Source organism: Blennius ocellaris (genome assembly GCF_963422515.1).
Source record: "Blennius ocellaris genome assembly, chromosome: 9".
In the NCBI taxonomy this organism is placed as follows: domain Eukaryota; kingdom Metazoa; phylum Chordata; class Actinopteri; order Blenniiformes; family Blenniidae; genus Blennius; species Blennius ocellaris.
The window spans coordinates 10,030,698-10,049,721 of record NC_137658.1 but is presented as its reverse complement, the minus strand read 5'-3'; the positions used below and the strand labels follow the sequence as shown (position 1 = coordinate 10,049,721).

General features: G+C 41.3%; 1 protein-coding gene across 1 annotated transcript; it reads left to right on the top strand.

Moving 5' to 3' along the window:
- Positions 1-519: 519 nt before the first annotated feature.
- On the top strand, positions 520-18,030 carry gfpt2 (glutamine-fructose-6-phosphate transaminase 2). The gene is made up of 19 exons (XM_080502522.1): positions 520-678; positions 2,133-2,240; positions 3,534-3,641; positions 3,817-3,942; positions 4,599-4,657; positions 6,754-6,888; positions 7,882-7,943; positions 9,803-9,882; positions 12,763-12,877; positions 13,022-13,185; positions 13,488-13,583; positions 14,544-14,641; positions 14,799-14,919; positions 15,071-15,228; positions 15,458-15,572; positions 15,663-15,790; positions 15,938-16,105; positions 16,259-16,420; positions 16,889-18,030. Exons 1-19 carry the CDS (start codon positions 672-674, stop codon positions 16,931-16,933), a joined length of 2,055 nt encoding a protein of 684 aa, XP_080358648.1. The 5' UTR covers positions 520-671; the 3' UTR covers positions 16,934-18,030.
- The last annotated feature ends 994 nt before the right edge of the window (positions 18,031-19,024 follow it).

The following is a 19,024-nucleotide window of genomic DNA, read 5'->3' as shown; positions in this document are numbered from 1 at the left end:
GCGAGGAAATCCACACAAGCACAGGGAGACTGAAACACCCTGGATTCAAACCGGGGATATTCTTGTAGTGTGGTGAGAGAGCCAACCACTGCATCATCAGTGAAGAAAATATTTAGAATTTACAAGAAAACCATTCCTTTATTGACAGAAAGCTGTGGTAAGAAATAATAATTCACAGAAAATATAATTAGAAACAAGCCATATGAGAAAACACAAATACGCTTCCTTCCACATCATGACCATGCTTTAAAAAGACTACTGAGTCGCTTCTGACTGTTTAAAGAAAAACCGAATCCTGCTTGTATTGGATGAAAACAGTTCAAGTTAACTTTTATCCACTTCAGAGTAATCAGAGTAAACTTGACTTTCGGTGCAGCTGACGTGAACAGGTGGGCTGACAAACAGCTGATTGAGCTGCCCATCGCTGCCCGGTGCAGCGGTTGAACACCTGCGAGGCGGCGGGACGTCGCCCGGAGGACCGGGGAGGTGCTCCGGGAGGTGTGGCCGCTTCTTCGTCTCCACTTAAAGCCCTTTAACGCGCAGGGGGAGGGTGCGCTGCGCAGTCCGACAGGATTTAACACCGGAGAGCCTCAAGCATCACCTCAGCCGGGGAAGGACAGGACGACATCTTTCACAACCTCTTCCAGCAACAAACCAACAAAGTTCGAGTCATGTGTGGTAAGGCTTTCTTTCATACTTGGGGCGTTTTGAAGTTGTTGGAAAGCTTTTTGCGGATACTGCGGTGTGTGCACCAGTCCGTGCCTCAATGCCTCGATTATAAAGTGATGAGGGAAAAAAAAGAGAGAGAGAGACAGGATTCGCAAGCTTGAATCATTGGTTATCATTTGTTGTTGTTTCTCATCTTACAATTCAGTAAGAAACATTGAAACGAGTCGTAAGTATGAATCACTACCACGCGCCTTCTGATGAGCGTAAATATTTTTACGCACGACTGCAACGTGTCAGACTTTCGTGTACGGGTCTGAACGACAGCCGTGACATTTACAGTCAAAATAAGATTTAATGGCGAGACATTTCCATGTGTTCCCAAAGTTACTTCCACACGTAAACCTTCGCAGTGTCGACTCCAGCCGTACTCGACGGGCATCACACACGTTTCGACGGTCTCTCGAAACGAGGACACGTTAGCCTTCGGCTTTCAGTAAATCTTTAACTCTTTTCGACGTCACGTCTGCAAGGAAAGCGGCCCAGATTGCTGGAGTTTCACCGCACCCTGATACCTGGCCGATCCAAACAGTGCGCGCAATGTGCGCCCGTCAATGGTCAGCTGTGTGCAGAGCTGCCCGGGAGGGACATTCCTACACGCGCGCGCGCGCACGCACACACACACACACACACCCACCCACTTAAACATAAAATTTGATGATTTGTGTTTCTGGGATCTTGTTTGTTGGACACTGTAAACATAAATCGTTAGGGATGACTAACGAGTGAGGATGCACTGTAATGTACTATCTTTCCACATTATATTGCGCGGATGCCATTAAGGCCATAAAATACACCAGGAAGCAAGGGATTAAATACCCTGATATGTTTTACTGTTAATCCATGGAGTCCTAACACTTCCAAAGAACATGAATACACTAATTTAAGTACACGATTCATGGGCCATAACTATCACAAATTTGCTTAGGTGTGTGCTGTGTGTTACCAGTACCAGAACGAGAGAAGGAAACAGACTGAAACAGCTGTTTATATTCCGTTTATATGCACCTCATGAACTTCTCCAACTTATTTAAATCAGGGCTGAAAATACCATTGTTCACTGCAACATTGTCATGATTTAATACACTACACCTTTTAGTCATTCACATTTGTCACTATTCATAATTCATTTTTAGTCACATTATTTTACTTCTAGTTATTCTCAAGTTTCAAATTATGTTTGTCTTTAAGGTGCTTCATAGATTTTTCTTTTTAATGTCTATGATTTTAACGTAATTCTCTGTATTTCTTTGTGAGACACTTTGAATTGCCTCGGGCACGAAATGGTGCAAATAAACTTGCCTTACGACTCTAAAAATCTTCTCCTGTACACTTTGCAAATGTATAAAGCTCCACAGCCTCATGGCTCTCAGAGGATTGAAGCTGTGTTTCTCCCTCTCCAAAAGGGATTTTTGCCTACCTGAATTACCGTGTGCCACGCACCAGAAAGGAGATATTTGAGACGCTGGTAAAGGGACTACTGAGACTGGAGTACAGAGGGTACGATTCAGCAGGTAAGACACACGGTTACACAGAGCTGCACACACACGGGCACACATTTGCCTAGCTATGTTTGTGAGGACATACACAAAGCCAATGTATGCGATGCAAATCTGCATCTCCTCACAAACGCTGAGAACAAGGGTGACAGGTCATGTAATTAACGTGACCTACTACGTATACCATTATAATTACATGCCTCACCCAGATACTTACCACAACCTTGTTCTCTGCCCAGTTAAAAGCCAAAGCGCTTAAATAATTATAAGGGGTATGAACAAGTGGAATCAACTCTGATAGTTTAAGAATGAAAATGTTCCACATATAGAGAGGAATACCGTCACATATCAAGAAAGACGATTATAGTATTCCTCGTCAAGGCACTTAAGATTTAAATCTACACTGTTTTTCAAGAATGGTAAAAGTTTCAAGGAAAGCTTGTTAATTCCAAAATTTAAAACGTGACAGTTGGCAGCGGTCTGTGCATACTTTAACCTATGATCAGATCATTAGTTATTTCTAAGATGAATTGCACACCCTAAATCTTTCAGAGGCTTGTAGAATGAAGAAAAACTGGTGTGTCAGGTGACAGCCATAGCTGGGTAATAGCATTTGATCGTCATGACGCAGTCACACATTCAATCATAAAGCCAAACATCACATATAACTTGTTTCATATCACTGCTTGTTGGTGTGAAAAATATGAGCTGCACTGTACTTGAGGCAAAAACGTTTGTTTTGTCTTGACCAAACCACCAAATTGATGTCATTTATTGACCACCCCAGTTCAGGAGGACCGTGAAAGAATCTATCATTGCCCTGTAGCCGCGAGCGCACTGAGCAGCCAGCCTGCGTGAACCAGTGACGCACAATTGTTCTCATTATTGGGGAGTGACCAAAGCACAAACAAACTGAAATCATGTGCTGAGACGTAACAGAAAGCAGGACTTATCAGCACTTGCATCTTTTCATCACAAAACACGCCCCTGCATTCTTTCTGTTTGTTCATCCTATTTGAGCAGGATAAGGCTGCTTTTGCTGGACGCAGGCTCACGTGCAGTCATATGCAGCCACACCCAAATCATTAACAATATCCTACTTTCTAATAAGTCAAATCCCATCTTACTTTGCCTCGTCCAGTTACTCCTCTGGACTTTCACAATTAACCTTTCTATTGTTTTGTGATGAAGATTATTGTGTCCCCTCGGCTCCTATGAACTTTACATGTCTGAGTGAATAGCTTTTCTGTATTAAATAAATAAATAAATAAATAAAAGTAAATGCCCTTACTTCCTGTCTGTTTCCAGGTATTGCCGTGGACGGCCCAAACAAGTCGACCACCGACATCAACAGCAACACCATCTGTCTGTTCAAGAAGACTGGGAAGGTCAAGGCTCTGGATGAGGAGCTGTACAGTGAGTTTATCCACATTTGAATCTATTTTGTGACAGGTGGTAGATTTCAGGGTGCGCTTTCAGTATTCCTTTGCGACGATGTTGTTTCCAGCGCTAAAAGCACCATGCTTGTGCATCTTGTTCATCTTTCCTTGAAGTCCACTGCTCAAGTTGTGGTTGCGCTTTGTGTGATCAGAAAAAGACTCGCTGGACCTGGACGAAGAGCTGAGCACACACTTTGGCATCGCTCACACTCGATGGGCGACGCACGGAGAACCCAGTGCTCTCAACAGCCACCCTCACCGCTCCGACAAGGACAATGGTAACGTGCTCATGTACTTTCACATCCCCTGTAAATATGTATGATTAATGCAGCAGTATCGCCTGAACCGTTTTCAGGCAGCAGCTTCATATGAATTAATTTGTACGCTGTCATCCTCCCAATCTTTGCTGTGTTCCTGTTCTCATGTTTTTCACATGAGCCATCATGTTCTTTTCTTTTTGTCTCTGTCCTGAAACAAAACAAAGCCTATGTCAATTAAGATGTTTGACGGGTAATCTCTAAATTTACGTTGTTATTATGGTCTTTAAATGCCACTTAAAACTTTTCGGGTACATGTGAAATGAACGATTAAGGGCACACCTTTGCATTTCTTGTATGTTAATTAACTATACACCCATTGGAAAGGATTATATGCTGCGCACTTGTACTCCTGTGTCTTAATAACAGGTTGTTTAAACGGGCGTGAAGCCAACCTACTTACCGGTACATGACACAATGCTAACACAATTCTTTTAACGGAAAGTCACGGTGCAGTAAGATCAGGTATCAAACCTGATGCAGGCCAGTCGTTAGGATGGAAAGCTGTAGTATTGCAGTTGTTGCTGCATTTTCGGATTTCGTAAGTTTGTACTTCGACGATCACTGTGTCATTTACCTCCGATCCCTCTCTTTCTCTCGACTGCTGTTTGTTTCAGAGTTTGTCCTCATCCACAATGGCATCATTACCAATTACAAGGAGCTGAAGGAGTACCTGGTGAGTCCTCGCCTTCAGCACAAGCAACGTCAATGTCCCGTTTCAGTCACAGGCCTCGTTTTCCTCGTGCACAGATTACTCAGTGATGAAACTAATCTTATCGCACTTGTTAAAGTTAAACATGTCCTAACACAAGCCAGACTATTTCAAAGCTCTGGTTTAGGCTTTTTTTTGGGGGGGTGGGGGCTTGCATCTGAAGAAAAGATGCAAGCTCTTCACTTGTCTATCCAAGATAGATGAATACGTTCAGGGGTTTTGGTTTTTTCGTCTTGTACACGTGCACACTGTTTTAACGATCTTTGCAAGAATGTTTCTAGAGCAGTAACCACAGGTCATCCGTGACTGAAGCTGATTCAAATCCTCCTGTCTCCTCATATAATCCCATACACACCCATCGCATGTCTCTGAAGAACATACGGCCAATTATCGGCTGGGAGATGAATAAATTCTTTTATGATTGAAGAGGAAATGTAAAGAGTGCCAAGACGAGGAGGTGCCATGCAGTTTTGGCCTCATATAGTTTTTCAACACTCCCCCGAAGCCCCATTGTGTTAAAGAATACCTTGTTAAATGGCCCTGTTTCTTCAATCACACTGCAAAGGGAGTTGGTCATTACTTGATAGGTATATACATGCATGCTTTTATACAAATGTAGCACTGGTGAAAAAGAAAACAATACATTTTTCCAATGGTGTGAGATTTATTGACAAAAAAAACCCCAAAAAATATTCAATCTGTCCTCATTGTGTACGTTTTCAACTTTTAGTTTTGGGATACTGGAGCCTATTTCAACTGCATGTTGGAGAAAGTACATTACATCCTGGACAAGTCACCTCTCCACAAGCCAAATAAAAAGAGACTCTTACAGTGATGTTCACGCCTACAGAATATTCAGAGATACCAATTCACCTCATGTGCGTGTTTATGGACAGTACGGCTATTGAGAGAGTATTCAAACTTCACATGGGAAGCCACGACTCCGTTTCAAACTAAACTCGCTGTGAGGCAAGAGTGCTAACCACTGCCCCACTGTGTATATATGCCAGGAAGTATTTTTACAAAAATATTTACCAAACACATATTGCCTTACTGTTTTTTTTTTAGTACTTTGGTTGCATGTTTGGGGCCATTGTTCTCGGCAGTAAAATTAAATTGGTGCAAATCAGACCCATGATGTATAAAAACAGCATTTTATCACATTTGTCCAGACAAAAGAAATGGGCAGTTACAAGTCTTTTGTCTTTCCTTCTTCAAGTAACTCTTCCGATGGTGAGCTGGATATTTGATTTCATGAAGCAGCTTTTTGCTTTTCATTGAAGTAATCAGACCTTTCTAAGAAACATCAGCTGGATGAAACAGGCCACAATAACTTGTTGCACTTGTTTTTTGTTTTGTTTTGTGTTTTTAGTTTTTTACCGAAGTTGGAGTTCCAACTATTGGTTCGCACATTATTCAGCAAAAGCTTTTGTTTTTGAATTATATACAATTATATACAATTTTCCACCTCGTAGCTTTGATGTAATCTACGTGTGTAAAGATGAAGAAATAATTATATGTAGTGGCTTCAAATGTATATTTTAGAGTATAGTAGTGTAATTAAAGACATTAAGGGGGATATTAAGATTTTGAGATGTCTGTCACTTCGGGATAATGTTTGGACACTCCTGGTCTGGTTGTGCAAGATGCTACCTGAGTTCAGTGAATCAGGTTGTATTGATCAGTTAGTGTATTACTTCATGTGTTGTTAGTATATCTTTCTAGGATTTTATTATACAAGAAGTGATTAAAATGTTACAGAGTCAGTCGGGGATCAGTTGTTTAAATAGCTATTTATCATTGATTTTGTGATTGTTGGTATTAATTAGTTTAAAAGGTCTGCGCACTGATTTATTTTTTACAGCCTCCAATAAACGATGTTAATTAAAGAACAATCAGCTACTATCATAAACCCTCCATATTTGATGAGCAGCAAAGCAAAATAAAAGCTTCAGATGGATCTGTTAGAAAGTCCATACATTATTACACAATGACATGCAGTGTATCTTCAGGAATTATATGATTTATATAATCTCAAACCGTATATTGTACCTTTTCAGATGACTAAAGGATACGAATTTGAGTCGGAGACGGACACAGAAGTGATCCCAAAACTGATCAAATACGTTTATGATAACCGAGAGAGTGACAACATCTCCTTCTCCACGCTGGTAGAGAGGGTCATCCAGCAGCTGGTGAGTAGCAACAACAAACTTTTCAGCACATCACAGGAAGTATCATCTTATTTGGGACAACGCTGTTAAAAAAAATCAGTCTATTTAAGAACGCAGGGTTTTTTGGGGTTTTTGTGCCTGGACTTATGGACTTATGGAAATTTTTACGGGCAGCTTCCTGGTAACTATGAAGGATAACATTATGCTGCCTGGTGTCATAAAGTGTGTCACACACACGCACACACACATATGACTATTTACTCTTTTTACACTGTCTGAGAGTGTTTAAATTCCCTGTCCATTAAAACACAGTACACCATGACAAAAAAAACATTAGCCATGGCAACCGCCCCAACAGCATCACTAGTGACATCATCACTTACAGAAAACAGGGTTTTTTTGTTGTTGTTTTTTTTAATGAGATGAAGCAAACGGGCTTTAATTTTCCATTGTGTGAGTAATGGCTGACAGCTACAGACTCTCACGTCAGAGGGCCACGTCAGGCGGAAGCAGCCATTTTGGACCCACAGTAATGGGAACCAGATAGTTCAGATATTCTAAAACAGCCACACAAACATGAATACCCCCCCCACCCCCCCCCCCACCCCCCCCCCCCCCCCCCCACACACACACACACACACACACCACCACCACCACAACCTCTGCAGTCCCAGTCACTTATGTTTTTTCTACCCACCACTGGCAGTCTTGTAGTCACCGCTGTTGAAACACAGCTGATGTTATACAATAGAGGTCTTATTTCTCTGAGCACCCTCCCCCTCATACTTGCCCCCCTACAGCTACCCAACATTTACCCGCACCCCCACTGCAACGTCCAACCCCAGAGAGCCAGGAGAAAGTCCTCCTCACTTTCCTGGAATACCTACCTACTTTTACATTAGCTCCACAAATCTCAGGAGTTGAATTGTTTCTCTGCTCTAAAAGCTCACATCAGTATGTACTTACTTTCAGCCAAATGTAAACCTTCTGTCACTGCTTCTTTTTTCGTGTCAGGAGGGTGCTTTTGCTCTGGTGATTAAAAGCCGTCATTTCCCTGGAGAGGCTCTGTCGACCAGGTTTGTCTGAACACCGTAACACACACATGCACACACAAACACACACGCGCGCATCAATATGACCCTGTGACCCCTCGGACGGTCCGGTGTCTGTTCTGTGGGCTGTGCTCACCCAGGATGCGTCATCCACGTTATTACCTCTATGAAGCAGAGGGAAAGAAGATTTCCAGAAACCTCTTTGATGCATGCACGTTATCCTGGCTTATCTTTATTAGAGGTGAAAGTAGTTTGGAACCTCATTTTCTCATAATAATGAGGAGCCGTGCTTTTCTTAATTGCTCATGTGAACACGTGAACACATGGCTCTTTCTTCTGTCTGTGTCAGTACAATCTGCATCTTAAGACCAGAGGTTGAATTCAAGTTCTCTTTCTGTCTCCGGGGCCTCTGACTCCTTGGCTGCTGGTCTTGCACCACCTCCTCTGTGACTCATTAACAGAGAGACGAGAGAGTTTCCTGTTTCAGCTTCGGGAAATATGTATGAGCCACACTAAAACTCCCGGTTTATTACTTTTATAAAAATATAATTTTATATGATATTTTTCCAAGTTCAGCAGCCTGTCATTGACCAGGAAGGAGGAAGACAGTTGGAGAAAATGAGAGAGCTCATAAGAAAGGAGAGAGAGAGAGAGAGAGAGAGAGAGAGAGAGAGAGAGAGAGAGGGTTGTAACTTGTGATTTATACAAACAGCTTTGATATGACCATCACATTATTGTCAGGGCTGCTTCTTGGCACACCTCGCAAGTCATTAATCTCTGTCATCTGAGTTAACCTACTTTGTGTTCCTGGTGTCTGTTGGAAAGATCCTGTTGTGGTTCGCGCTGCATGTGGAAAAGGCAGTGCTGTCTGCCAAGATGGAGAGATGTGAGATGTTTGTAATTATCTAGTGAGGCTTGCCGCCGCCCACTTTTTGTCTGGGAGATCAGTGTCCCAGCAGGGTTTTCACTCTCTTCATCTCAGTTTCTCTTTATCTGACCTTTCTTCTACTCTTCTTCCATTTTACCTTTCTCTGAGCCACCCAGTCCTTCTCTTACTCAGACTTCTGTCATCCATTTGCTTCCCCTCCTCTCCTCTCTCCCTCCTTTGGCGTAAATATTATATTGGATAGCGACCACATGTTTCTGTTTGCAAACCTCCCTTTTCAAGCCCCACACCCCTTAAAACAACCCGAGTTCCTGCGTCATCACAGCCCCTGAGAAGGGTTAAGGAGAGACAAACGAGGCAAGCAGACAAAAGAAAAAATAAGTGAGGAGTGGCTCCTTAAAACTCAATCATTCATAATGAACCATAATGAATAACTGACCGCATGTGAGGCTTTGTCTTGATAAACGCCTGGCACCGTGGTTGCAAAATACATGTGAAAAGTTTTCTTCTCTTTCAAGGTTAGTCCCCCCCCCCACCCCCCACCCCCTCCTACCTCACCTGAGGCATGTGACGGTGCCTTCCCTGCCTTTAAAGCCAATGGGAGAAGCCCACATGGAACCAGCAGCCAATGAGGAGTAGTTTGTTCCCGGAAGTGTCTGAAACTTAAAGGGATGTTCATAGATAGATGCTCAGTTTACGTCCCAACCTTGTGATAGCGAACACAAAGGAATTCTTGTTACAATCACAAAATGTGCAGCAGTGTGACAGTGAGAAACAAACAGAAAGAGCCGTGATTTAAATCAAGTCTTGGAAAGCGTTCTGCTTTGAATGGAATAATGCAGCAGGATAAGATGTCCGGGTGACTTAAACTTCCACAAAGTACCAAGTGAGAGAGTGTGTCTGACATTGTTGCCGACAAAGCCTAATCCTTCCCGAACACTCTCTCCCCTTCGCCCTCATTGCTTCCCCTCCGCTTGCCTCATTCTTGTCTCTGCAGGAGAGGAAGTCCGCTGCTCATTGGTGTGCGAAGCGAGCATGAGCTGTCGACCGAGCAGATCCCCGTCCAGTACAACAGTGGTGAGCTCTGTTCTTGTGTTTGTCTGCCATTATCCCCTTACACTGCACCCTGAACCTCTCCCTCCATGCAAACCGAATGCAGACATACTGGAGGCGCAACATATCACACCGCAGCAAAAACATCTGTGAGTCCTTTGCCCAGTGTCCGGGATATCAAATTTAATGCCACAGCGCTTATGAAGCTGCTGGTTTGACACAGAAAATAAAGAAACTGAACTTTTTTAATCGTAACTGACTACCATGAAACATAGCTTCCATTTTTATTTTATTTCCAGTTCTGTTTCATTATTATTCAATAAAATCTAGGGTTTTTTTTTGAAAATAGGTCAATGTGAAAATGAAGCAAATCTTACATAATGCCATTGTGTATGTTATATGATAATTGACTTCAGCTTGTGGTAAGATTTCTGGGACTTTTTGTCAAAAGTAAAGGTGTGTGTGCCAGGTAGCTCTATAGATGTCAGGAAGATATTCATTGGAGAATCAGACTAGTATTTCCCAGCATGCCCTTGCCTTGTACTTGTAGAGAAGAAAATGTGGTCAATAAGGTTGTTTTTTTATCATTACAGAGTTGCAAAGAAACATCAAAAGCTATAAAATCGGCTGTTTGAAAAGCCCGACTGTGGTACATTTATCAGTTGTAGGCAATAATAATAACAGCGACTGTACTTTCACAATTTTTGTCACACAATTGAAACAGTTTCTAGAAGGTAAAGATGAAGCATTACTTGTGAAGCTGCTGTGGAAAACCTGAGAGCTTATACACCACGGTTTGCAGAAGAGTTTATTCAACTTATCAAGAAAAAACCTTCCCTTTGCTGTTTTACTGGAATACAGCACAATGTGCCTGTGACTAGTGATTCTGTCAGATGAAGCCTGCAGAAAAAAATCCACAGCGACTGCCAAAGCCACTCTCTGCTTTATTGTAGAAGTGATACAAGATGTGTGGTTACTCTGTTGTTTTATTGTGCAATGATACTGAAAAAAAGAAACATTCTTAGAAAGCTCTTTCTCCTCAGGTTTTGCCAGGGAGTCCTGTGTTTAGCTTTAAATGAAGCATTTTGGAAACTCAAGCACTTCCTGGAAGGAGTTGAAGTGAAAGTCACAGAATGAGCTTGCAAGAGTTTGCAACAACCTGTTCATGATGTTTCTCTGGATCTCTCAAGAATGTGTATTCCTGCTCTTATCAGTGTTAGTTGTTTGTTTGGTGTGAGGCTGGCTCAAAGTTCAAGACGGACTGGTTCAGGGGTGGGGGATCTTGTTTGGTATTTCTAACTAACTTCTATTTCTTGACAATGGTGCAGACAGAGGCAACTGGCATTATAATCACACATTCTCAAATACCGATACCATGGCCCGACTATCATCAGTTACTATAAACATGTAAATTATATATCATAAAACATCTCAGTGCTATCTGAATTCTAAAGAGAATACGATTAGAGCGGAGTAACATTGACCAGGATGGTTTCCGTGTGTGAAAGACACAGATTGAGTTACAGGGCATGTTACTCATGAACTGGGCACACAGTGTAGTTCACATGATAAAGTGCATGATAAAGCGCTGCTCTCCAGACTCCCAGAATGGACTTAATTTTTTTTTTTTTTTTACCAGTTTTATAACATGTTGGAGTTAATAAAAACAGACTCATTGGGAACACCCTTTTTATTGTATAGCACATGTATTTCATGAAGCTCCATGTGGAAAGTTGTTTAAAGACGAAGGGTTAAGGGAAGGGTGGTTTGCCTGAATGGACAATCCTGATTCCTAAATAGTGATCACAGCAACACAGAATAGGACTTCAACTGTCGTTCCCGACATCATTTTCTACAATGGTATTGTAGCAGAAAACAAATCAACTGAATGCTGCTGAAATTGCAAACTTTAGCAAACACAATTGAATGACTATTTAGAATAGAGTACCATAAAAATAGATGGCAAGTACTATGTTGTGTTGTAAAGATGATGATGATGATGAGCAATGAAGGCCTCAAGGTTAGGAAAGCAGTGTGTTTTTGAAGCGCGATGGCTTCACATTGCATCAGGATGGCCTTTGGTTTAAAACCTTTGCCAAATCACACATGTGGCTCACACGATCCACTTAGTTGACCCTGGAAGGGAGCAGCCAAAACACATTCTCTCTCTTTTTTTATCCTCTCCCGAAAGCTTTAGCAAGAAAAAAAAATGTTTTTTATGACCAGTGTCTTTTGCTCAGTGTCCCTAGACATCACAAAAATGATAGTAACAGGAAATGACAATACCAGTAAGAAATACCTTGTGTCTGTTGATCGTCTCATACACCTGTTCCACTCGCAAAGACTGTACTTTACTACTTTCACTGTTTGTTTTGTTGGGACAACAAATACAAATTAAACCACAAAGTGAGAAATGCTTTTCCGCACAGTTTGTTGTTACTGTGTCGGGGCTCTTCAAGGTACCCTTGAAGGTCCTTGCAATAATATCCGTCATTGAAAATTGCTGTAAGACAATCATTCATTTCCATGCAGTGGACAATAAATTAGGTCACTTTAAGATAATATTTATTGTTGGTTGTGTGACATTGTAGCATAGCCTCCACTCCTTCAGTTCATCTATGTTTATTTATTCTTTGCGATTCAAGCATACCAAAAGAAATGCCCATGTCATTAGGTTTACACTATTGAATCGGAGTTAGATGTTATTTGTGTCACTGACAATGTTTTAAAATACGAGGAGGCAAAGTATATTGGCTTTTATGCTGAATAACGGGGGGGGGGTAAAAACGGTTTCCACTTAATTACATACACAAGAGGGAAAAGCTACATGATATGCACATTATCATCATTTTATTCTCAAACCGTGCATGTGTGACCTCTGACTCTTGAATTTTGAATTTGCAGTTCACAAGGGGGGAGTACAGGAGAAAAACAGCCACAACCGATCTGAATGCTCCAACACTATCGACTCCGTGGGGGACGGCAGGGCGGTGGAGTATTACTTTGCATCGGATGCCAGGTGAGGAAGAAGTTGTCTGTAATGGACAAGTTGTAAGATTTTTATTATTAAATAATACTGGACAATCTATTGTCAGTGTACCACATGAATACATCAAACTGATGCTGGAGTCGTTTCAACACCACTGTTCCTAATCATTCGCAGTGCCATCATCGAGCACACCAACAAGGTGTTGTACCTGGAGGACGATGACATTGCCGTGGTGAGAGAAGGGAAACTGTCCATCCACAGAATGAAACGGCAGGTCGGAGATGATCCAGTCAGGGCTATCCAGACCCTGCAGATGGAGATGCAGCAGATCATGAAGGGTAGGACACGTTGTCAGTTTGACTCAGATTCATGCTCAGTTAAATGGATCGGAATTATACAGGGAATTACAGAATACACAAAGCACCAACAGCACTGCCTCTAAGAAACAAGTGTTCAACCGATAAATGCTCGTTGTACTTGCTCGCCCTCTGCTGGTAGCTTCAGAAAATAATTTTTATGTTGTTTTTTTATTGATCACATTTACAGAAACTCCATATGTGTGATTTATGTGTCAAGCTTATAATGCGTGTCTTATTTTGTCAGGAGAAGTTTGTGCATATATGCTGTTTCTTTATTTCAGGAAATTTTGAAGCCTTCATGCAGAAGGAGATCTTTGAGCAGCCCGAGTCTGTCGTCAACACGATGAGAGGCCGGATTTGTTTTGACAAAAACATAGGTGATTGTTTACCTCAAAATCTGCACTGTCTTCAACAATTGAAAATAAGTAGCTATGATATTATTTTAAATGATTCTTGTGATAAATACGGGTACTAATCATTTAAAATATACCGGCAACCTGCCTGTGGACCCAGCTGTTTGCCAAGTGTCAGCTCCGACAACCTGCAGCCCGTGATGAATAAAACGGCAATAAAGAATGGATAGACAGCGATATTGTAGATTTGTATATTATTGATTTAGTTGAACCTCTGTCTCACAGTACTGCTCATGTTACTAAAATATGTATGTTCTCACGAGTGCATCCCCACATCTGTCACTCGTATTTTCCACCCCAATAGCAGGATACTACAAGTAATACACTCGTACTATTATCAACTGCATGTATGCATGCATGTATGTACCTAACCTCAACATCACGTTCATAAAGTTTCCACTTCTGATTTACATTTTCTTAGAACATATTCAACAAACGACCTCCAGTGAGAACATTAGGTACATTTTATCCAACTCGCCATTTCCTTTACTGCTTTTCCATTTCACTGTGGTAGAAGGCTATAGAGCTGACTGTTGGTGAAGACAGGTTGCACCCTATACAGGTCTGCAGTCCCTCACAGGGCAAACAGAGGGACAATTACATGGAGGCACCAGTTAATCTCATACATGTTTTTGCACTGTGGGGGGGGAAACCAAAGTATTCCACACAGGAAGGCCTCAAACTAGGGATATTCTTGCTGTAAGCAAGAGTGCTAATACCATGAGGTGCACTTGTAGAATATAGTGTGACCCGATGCAACAGCTCTGCTGTTAATTCTCACTTCACACACACAATAAAGTCCAGGATTTGAGGTTGTAGTTCATAGTGATGCTGGGCTGAACTGATATGTTGTGTGAGGTGTACAATCACCATTCAATGTGTGTTATTGATGACAATTAACTGTTTTGACATATATTTTCTCAGTGGTACTTGGAGGGCTGAAAGACCACCTGAAAGAGATTAAACGCTGCAGACGGCTGATCATGATTGGCTGCGGCACAAGTTTCCACGCTGCCGTGGCTGTGAGTTTTGCCACCAAATTTTATTTTCGACTTTGTGTAGGCTGGATGACGCTATAGTTTGACAAAACCAACATCACCATATAAAACGGAGACGTGACTCCATTGTCTGAGTTGAGCATGACGGTGACACAGCTGTCTTTGTTTGCTTACGCCTCAGACTAGACAGATCCTGGAGGAGCTGACAGAACTGCCTGTCATGGTGGAGCTGGCGAGTGATTTCCTGGACCGCAACACGCCCGTTTTCAGAGACGACGTGTGTTTCTTTATCAGCCAGTCAGGTGATAACAGCACACAATATGCAGATTGTCAGCCCAAAAAGACAATACAATTGGCTTCAGAGAAATCCTTCTCAAGTGTAAAGTATTCTTCTTTCAGTGTTTTGAGAGAAATCGCCTGGTGTATCTCGCGTGTTTTATTTTTCTCCTTCAGGAGAGACGGCGGACACTTTGATGGCTCTGCGCTACTCTAAGAGCCGAGGTGCACTAACAGTGGGTATAACCAACACTGTGGGCAGCTCCATCTGCAGAGAGACTGACTGTGGTGTTCACATCAACGCTGGGCCAGAGATAGGAGTGGCGAGCACCAAGGTACGGTTCATACGATGGAAACTTGTCAAGTTTTTTTTTTTTTTTTTATCTGACGCCATGATATAATTATAAGCTGCCTCGGAGCGTAAACACCATCTCAGTTTGTTTGAAAAATACTGTGCTCACTGGCTACAGTTTGCCACACACAGCTAATTCCCAGCGTGGGTTGTTTCTATCACACTGTTATATTCTTGAGGTTACATAATTGTTTATCCTGTGTGTCTTCCAGGCCTATACCAGTCAATTCGTGGCCCTCATAATGTTTGGCCTGATGATGAGTGAGGACAGACTCTCCCTACAGCAGAGAAGACTGGAGATCATCAATGACCTCAAGCTGCTACCCGGTGAGTTCATTAGCAGGTTGTGAAAAAGAGCAAATGTGCACGAGTAAACTCACTATATGATTTTAACCTGATCTTTATTTTACCTCCTAGAACATATAAATAAAGTTTTGTCCCTGGATGACAAAATGAAGGCCATTGCCAATGAACTGTATCAGCAGAGGTCCCTTCTCGTAATGGGCCGAGGGTTCAACTATGCTACCTGTCTGGAGGGGGCGCTGGTGAGTTTAAAGCTTTCAAAACTGCAATTCATTTCTCTAATCGTAAGTAGTTTGGATGACATAACGGCTATAACATTGTCTGCGATGTATGTTTACTTTCTTAATGTTTCATGCTGACGTGTCTGCTCTGCTTTCACTCGTATGCAGAAAATTAAGGAGATCACATACATGCACTCGGAGGGCATCCTGGCTGGGGAGCTGAAACATGGTCCTCTGGCACTCATAGATAAAGACATGCCAGTTATCATGGTCATCATGAGAGATGCCTGCTACATTAAGTGCCAGAATGCTCTTCAACAAATCACTGCCAGATCAGTAAGTGCCTGTAACAAAACACATTTTACTGAAACAGTCCTGCAGGCCTAAAAATACGCCTCCCTACAAATGATACAATCGGAGAGCAACAGAAATGAATTAACTTGACTGCTTGATGTCGTTGATGTAACTCTCTCTGCCTCTTTGCATCAGGGTCGACCCATCATCATCTGCAGCCAGGGTGACTCTGAGGTGACAAAGAATGCCTACCAGACCGTCGAGCTGCCCCATATTGTGGACTGTCTGCAGGGCATCCTCAGTGTCATTCCTCTGCAGCTGCTGTCGTTCCACTTGGCCGTACTGCGGGGATATGATGTAAGTAGTTCACGCAACTCAGCCCGTGTCATTTCCACGTGTGTCACACTTTGTCAGCTTTAGTATCTCAGAGGCTATGGTACTTATGTCTGTTCATGTAATTTTTTTTTTTCCCCCAGAGGTTATTTTCACTCGATGCCTCCAAAAATATAAGATGAAGTTTTGATTAATGACCAGTTTTAGGAATAGGGGAAGAAATAGTAACAAGTAACGATTATGGTACTTATGTTTGTTCATGTAATTTTTTCCCCATCCATTCATATATGAATGTTGAATAAAAAAAAAAAGCTTGATTTATGAATGGCTTCATAAATACTTGTCAGGGATCCATATCAACACTAGATTATATTCAGTTGTGTAAATAAACTACAGAATTCAATCTCAGATTAAATATAAAATGATCAAAGTATAATTTGAAGAGGTTCTTGGAGTTCAGGTCACATAAAAAACTTCTCTTTTTTTTTCTAGGTTGACTGTCCCAGAAACTTGGCCAAATCTGTGACAGTGGAATAATTACAGTTCAAAAAGCCTGGGAGAGGAGATGAGCGGCGTCAAGAGATTTACAGTGCAATTGTGCAATCAAACATTTGATGCAAGTATGTGTGCGCGAATGTATATAGTTGTGTGTGTGTGTGTGTGTGTGTGTGTGTGTGTGTGTGTGTGTGTGTGTGTGTGTGTGTGTGTGTGTACGTGTGCATGTACGTGTGTGCGTGCGTGACTTTAAGAGTTGTAGTGAGAGGCAGACAATAGAAGAACATGTATAGACTACAATGAACTGTTAAGAAAGAGAAATGTGAAACGAGACCAGTGCACTGCTGAGAAATGGCCGCTGGCATTTTGGCCATGTGTAACAATCTATGAAAACACAGTTCATGCAGCCAAAGTAACTCTACTGTGCCTTTCCTTCATTACAAGTTGAGCCAAAAATATCTTCTAGTCTTAACGGTGAAGCATTAAAACGGCATAATGAAGTGTTTACAGTTGTGCAATATGAGGACCAAATGTGCATTATGAATGTACACTATCGTGAGGTGATTGTTTTAAAGGATCCTGGGTTTCCACAGGGGGTGTCTCACCTCACCACCCCTGTAGAAAAAGTAGGAATAGCAACTTTTACAAAGACTTTGTAACAGGGTTATAAAGTGTTTAATTTCAAATATTTCACTGTAATCACTGCGCCTGGTGGGCCAGCAACCCATAACTTTAATAGACATTTTATATTGTTATTCCATTTTAATTTAATACATGGTGTCTGGCTGTTCTGTTCAACAGAACTGCAGTTTCCAAAGTCAGTTTGCGGGAGCACAGGGAAGAGATTTTTTTTATACGTTTTTGTTTTCTCCACACTTTATGTACTTGTTCTTGTCATTATATTGAACATTTATTTAAAGAACAATCATGCAAAACATTTCCATCAAAAATAGTGATTTTTTTTAGTTTCATCCACCATTGGTATGGGTTTATAATAAATATCTTATTCTGTATTTAACTGATTTTTGTAAGGTTATAAGAGATGATATGGTTTTTATCTTTAATGATGATTGTATTTTATATTGTTCTGTATACATTTGGGCACTATCAATCAATAAACACATTTCCTATATAAAGTGCCAAGTTGTCTCTACTTTCTTCATTTTTACTTGCCTGGAAGCTTTGTGCAACCAGTTAGAGGGGAACAAATCTCCTCTTTAGCATAATGGTTCAACAATGATAGTGTTAAAGTTGAGAGCACAGGCTAAAACTATCATTGGTTATTTCTAATGTAAATCAGCTTAGGTTAAATACAATATAGTGTTCAAGTTCAATATTTCTGAGTACATCAATTGTTGTTCACAACAATTATCGTTTCCTGCACTGTGAAGAAAAATCTTTAGAAGCATGCTTTTATATGTTTAAGGCTCTCAGAAGGAGAATCATTAACACCTTGTTTTAATATTAAACATTGAAACCTTGCCAGCTGATTTTGGCCTCTTGAATTGGTCAACTTAGTGTTTGTTCAATTGTTTGTTACATTTCAATTTAGTCACAGTATCTGCAGACTTTTGCACACATGTACCGTGCTCAGGTTGAACTCTGTGGGAAGCACAGCACACGCTGAGCTCCACGCTGCTGTTACAGGGAAGTCACACTGTCTGGTTTGGTCAGAGAAATTCACATCAGTTGCTGGGTGGAGGTTTTGAAGAGCTCTGGCAGCATGTTCCTTGGTGCAGATACCTGTAGTGCTCATGGATTACCGCCTTCATCAGCTGAAGGCCCGGCAAGATGCAGAAGTTTCTTGAGGAAAATGAACGTTTTTTTTATTTTATTTTTTTATATTGTGTATTTATCTATCCATTTGTTTATTTTATCAATCAAGGTGACTGGATCGCCTGTTTTCTGTGTTTTAACGTAATTATTTATTATCTTTTTTTTTTTAAGTTACTTTTTGTACTTGATGAGGAACACTTGTTTATTTTCATTTGTGTGCGCATATACCAGTGAAATGAGTTACATAAATAGGCAGTTGAAGACAGTGAACACTTGAATTTTCACAATAGCATATCAATGGTCAGAATAAATGCTTTACTTTGATTAACACGTGTTCCTCTGTTTTTAGAAATAAAC

Excerpts from the sequence above, each read along its gene's own strand:
- gfpt2 (XM_080502522.1), top strand. Across the intron at positions 4,658-6,753 it reads AGGAGCTGAAGGAGTACCTG|ATGACTAAAGGATACGAATT; the intron begins GTGAGTCCTCGC and ends GTACCTTTTCAG. Across the intron at positions 15,229-15,457 it reads TAGGAGTGGCGAGCACCAAG|GCCTATACCAGTCAATTCGT; the intron begins GTACGGTTCATA and ends TGTGTCTTCCAG.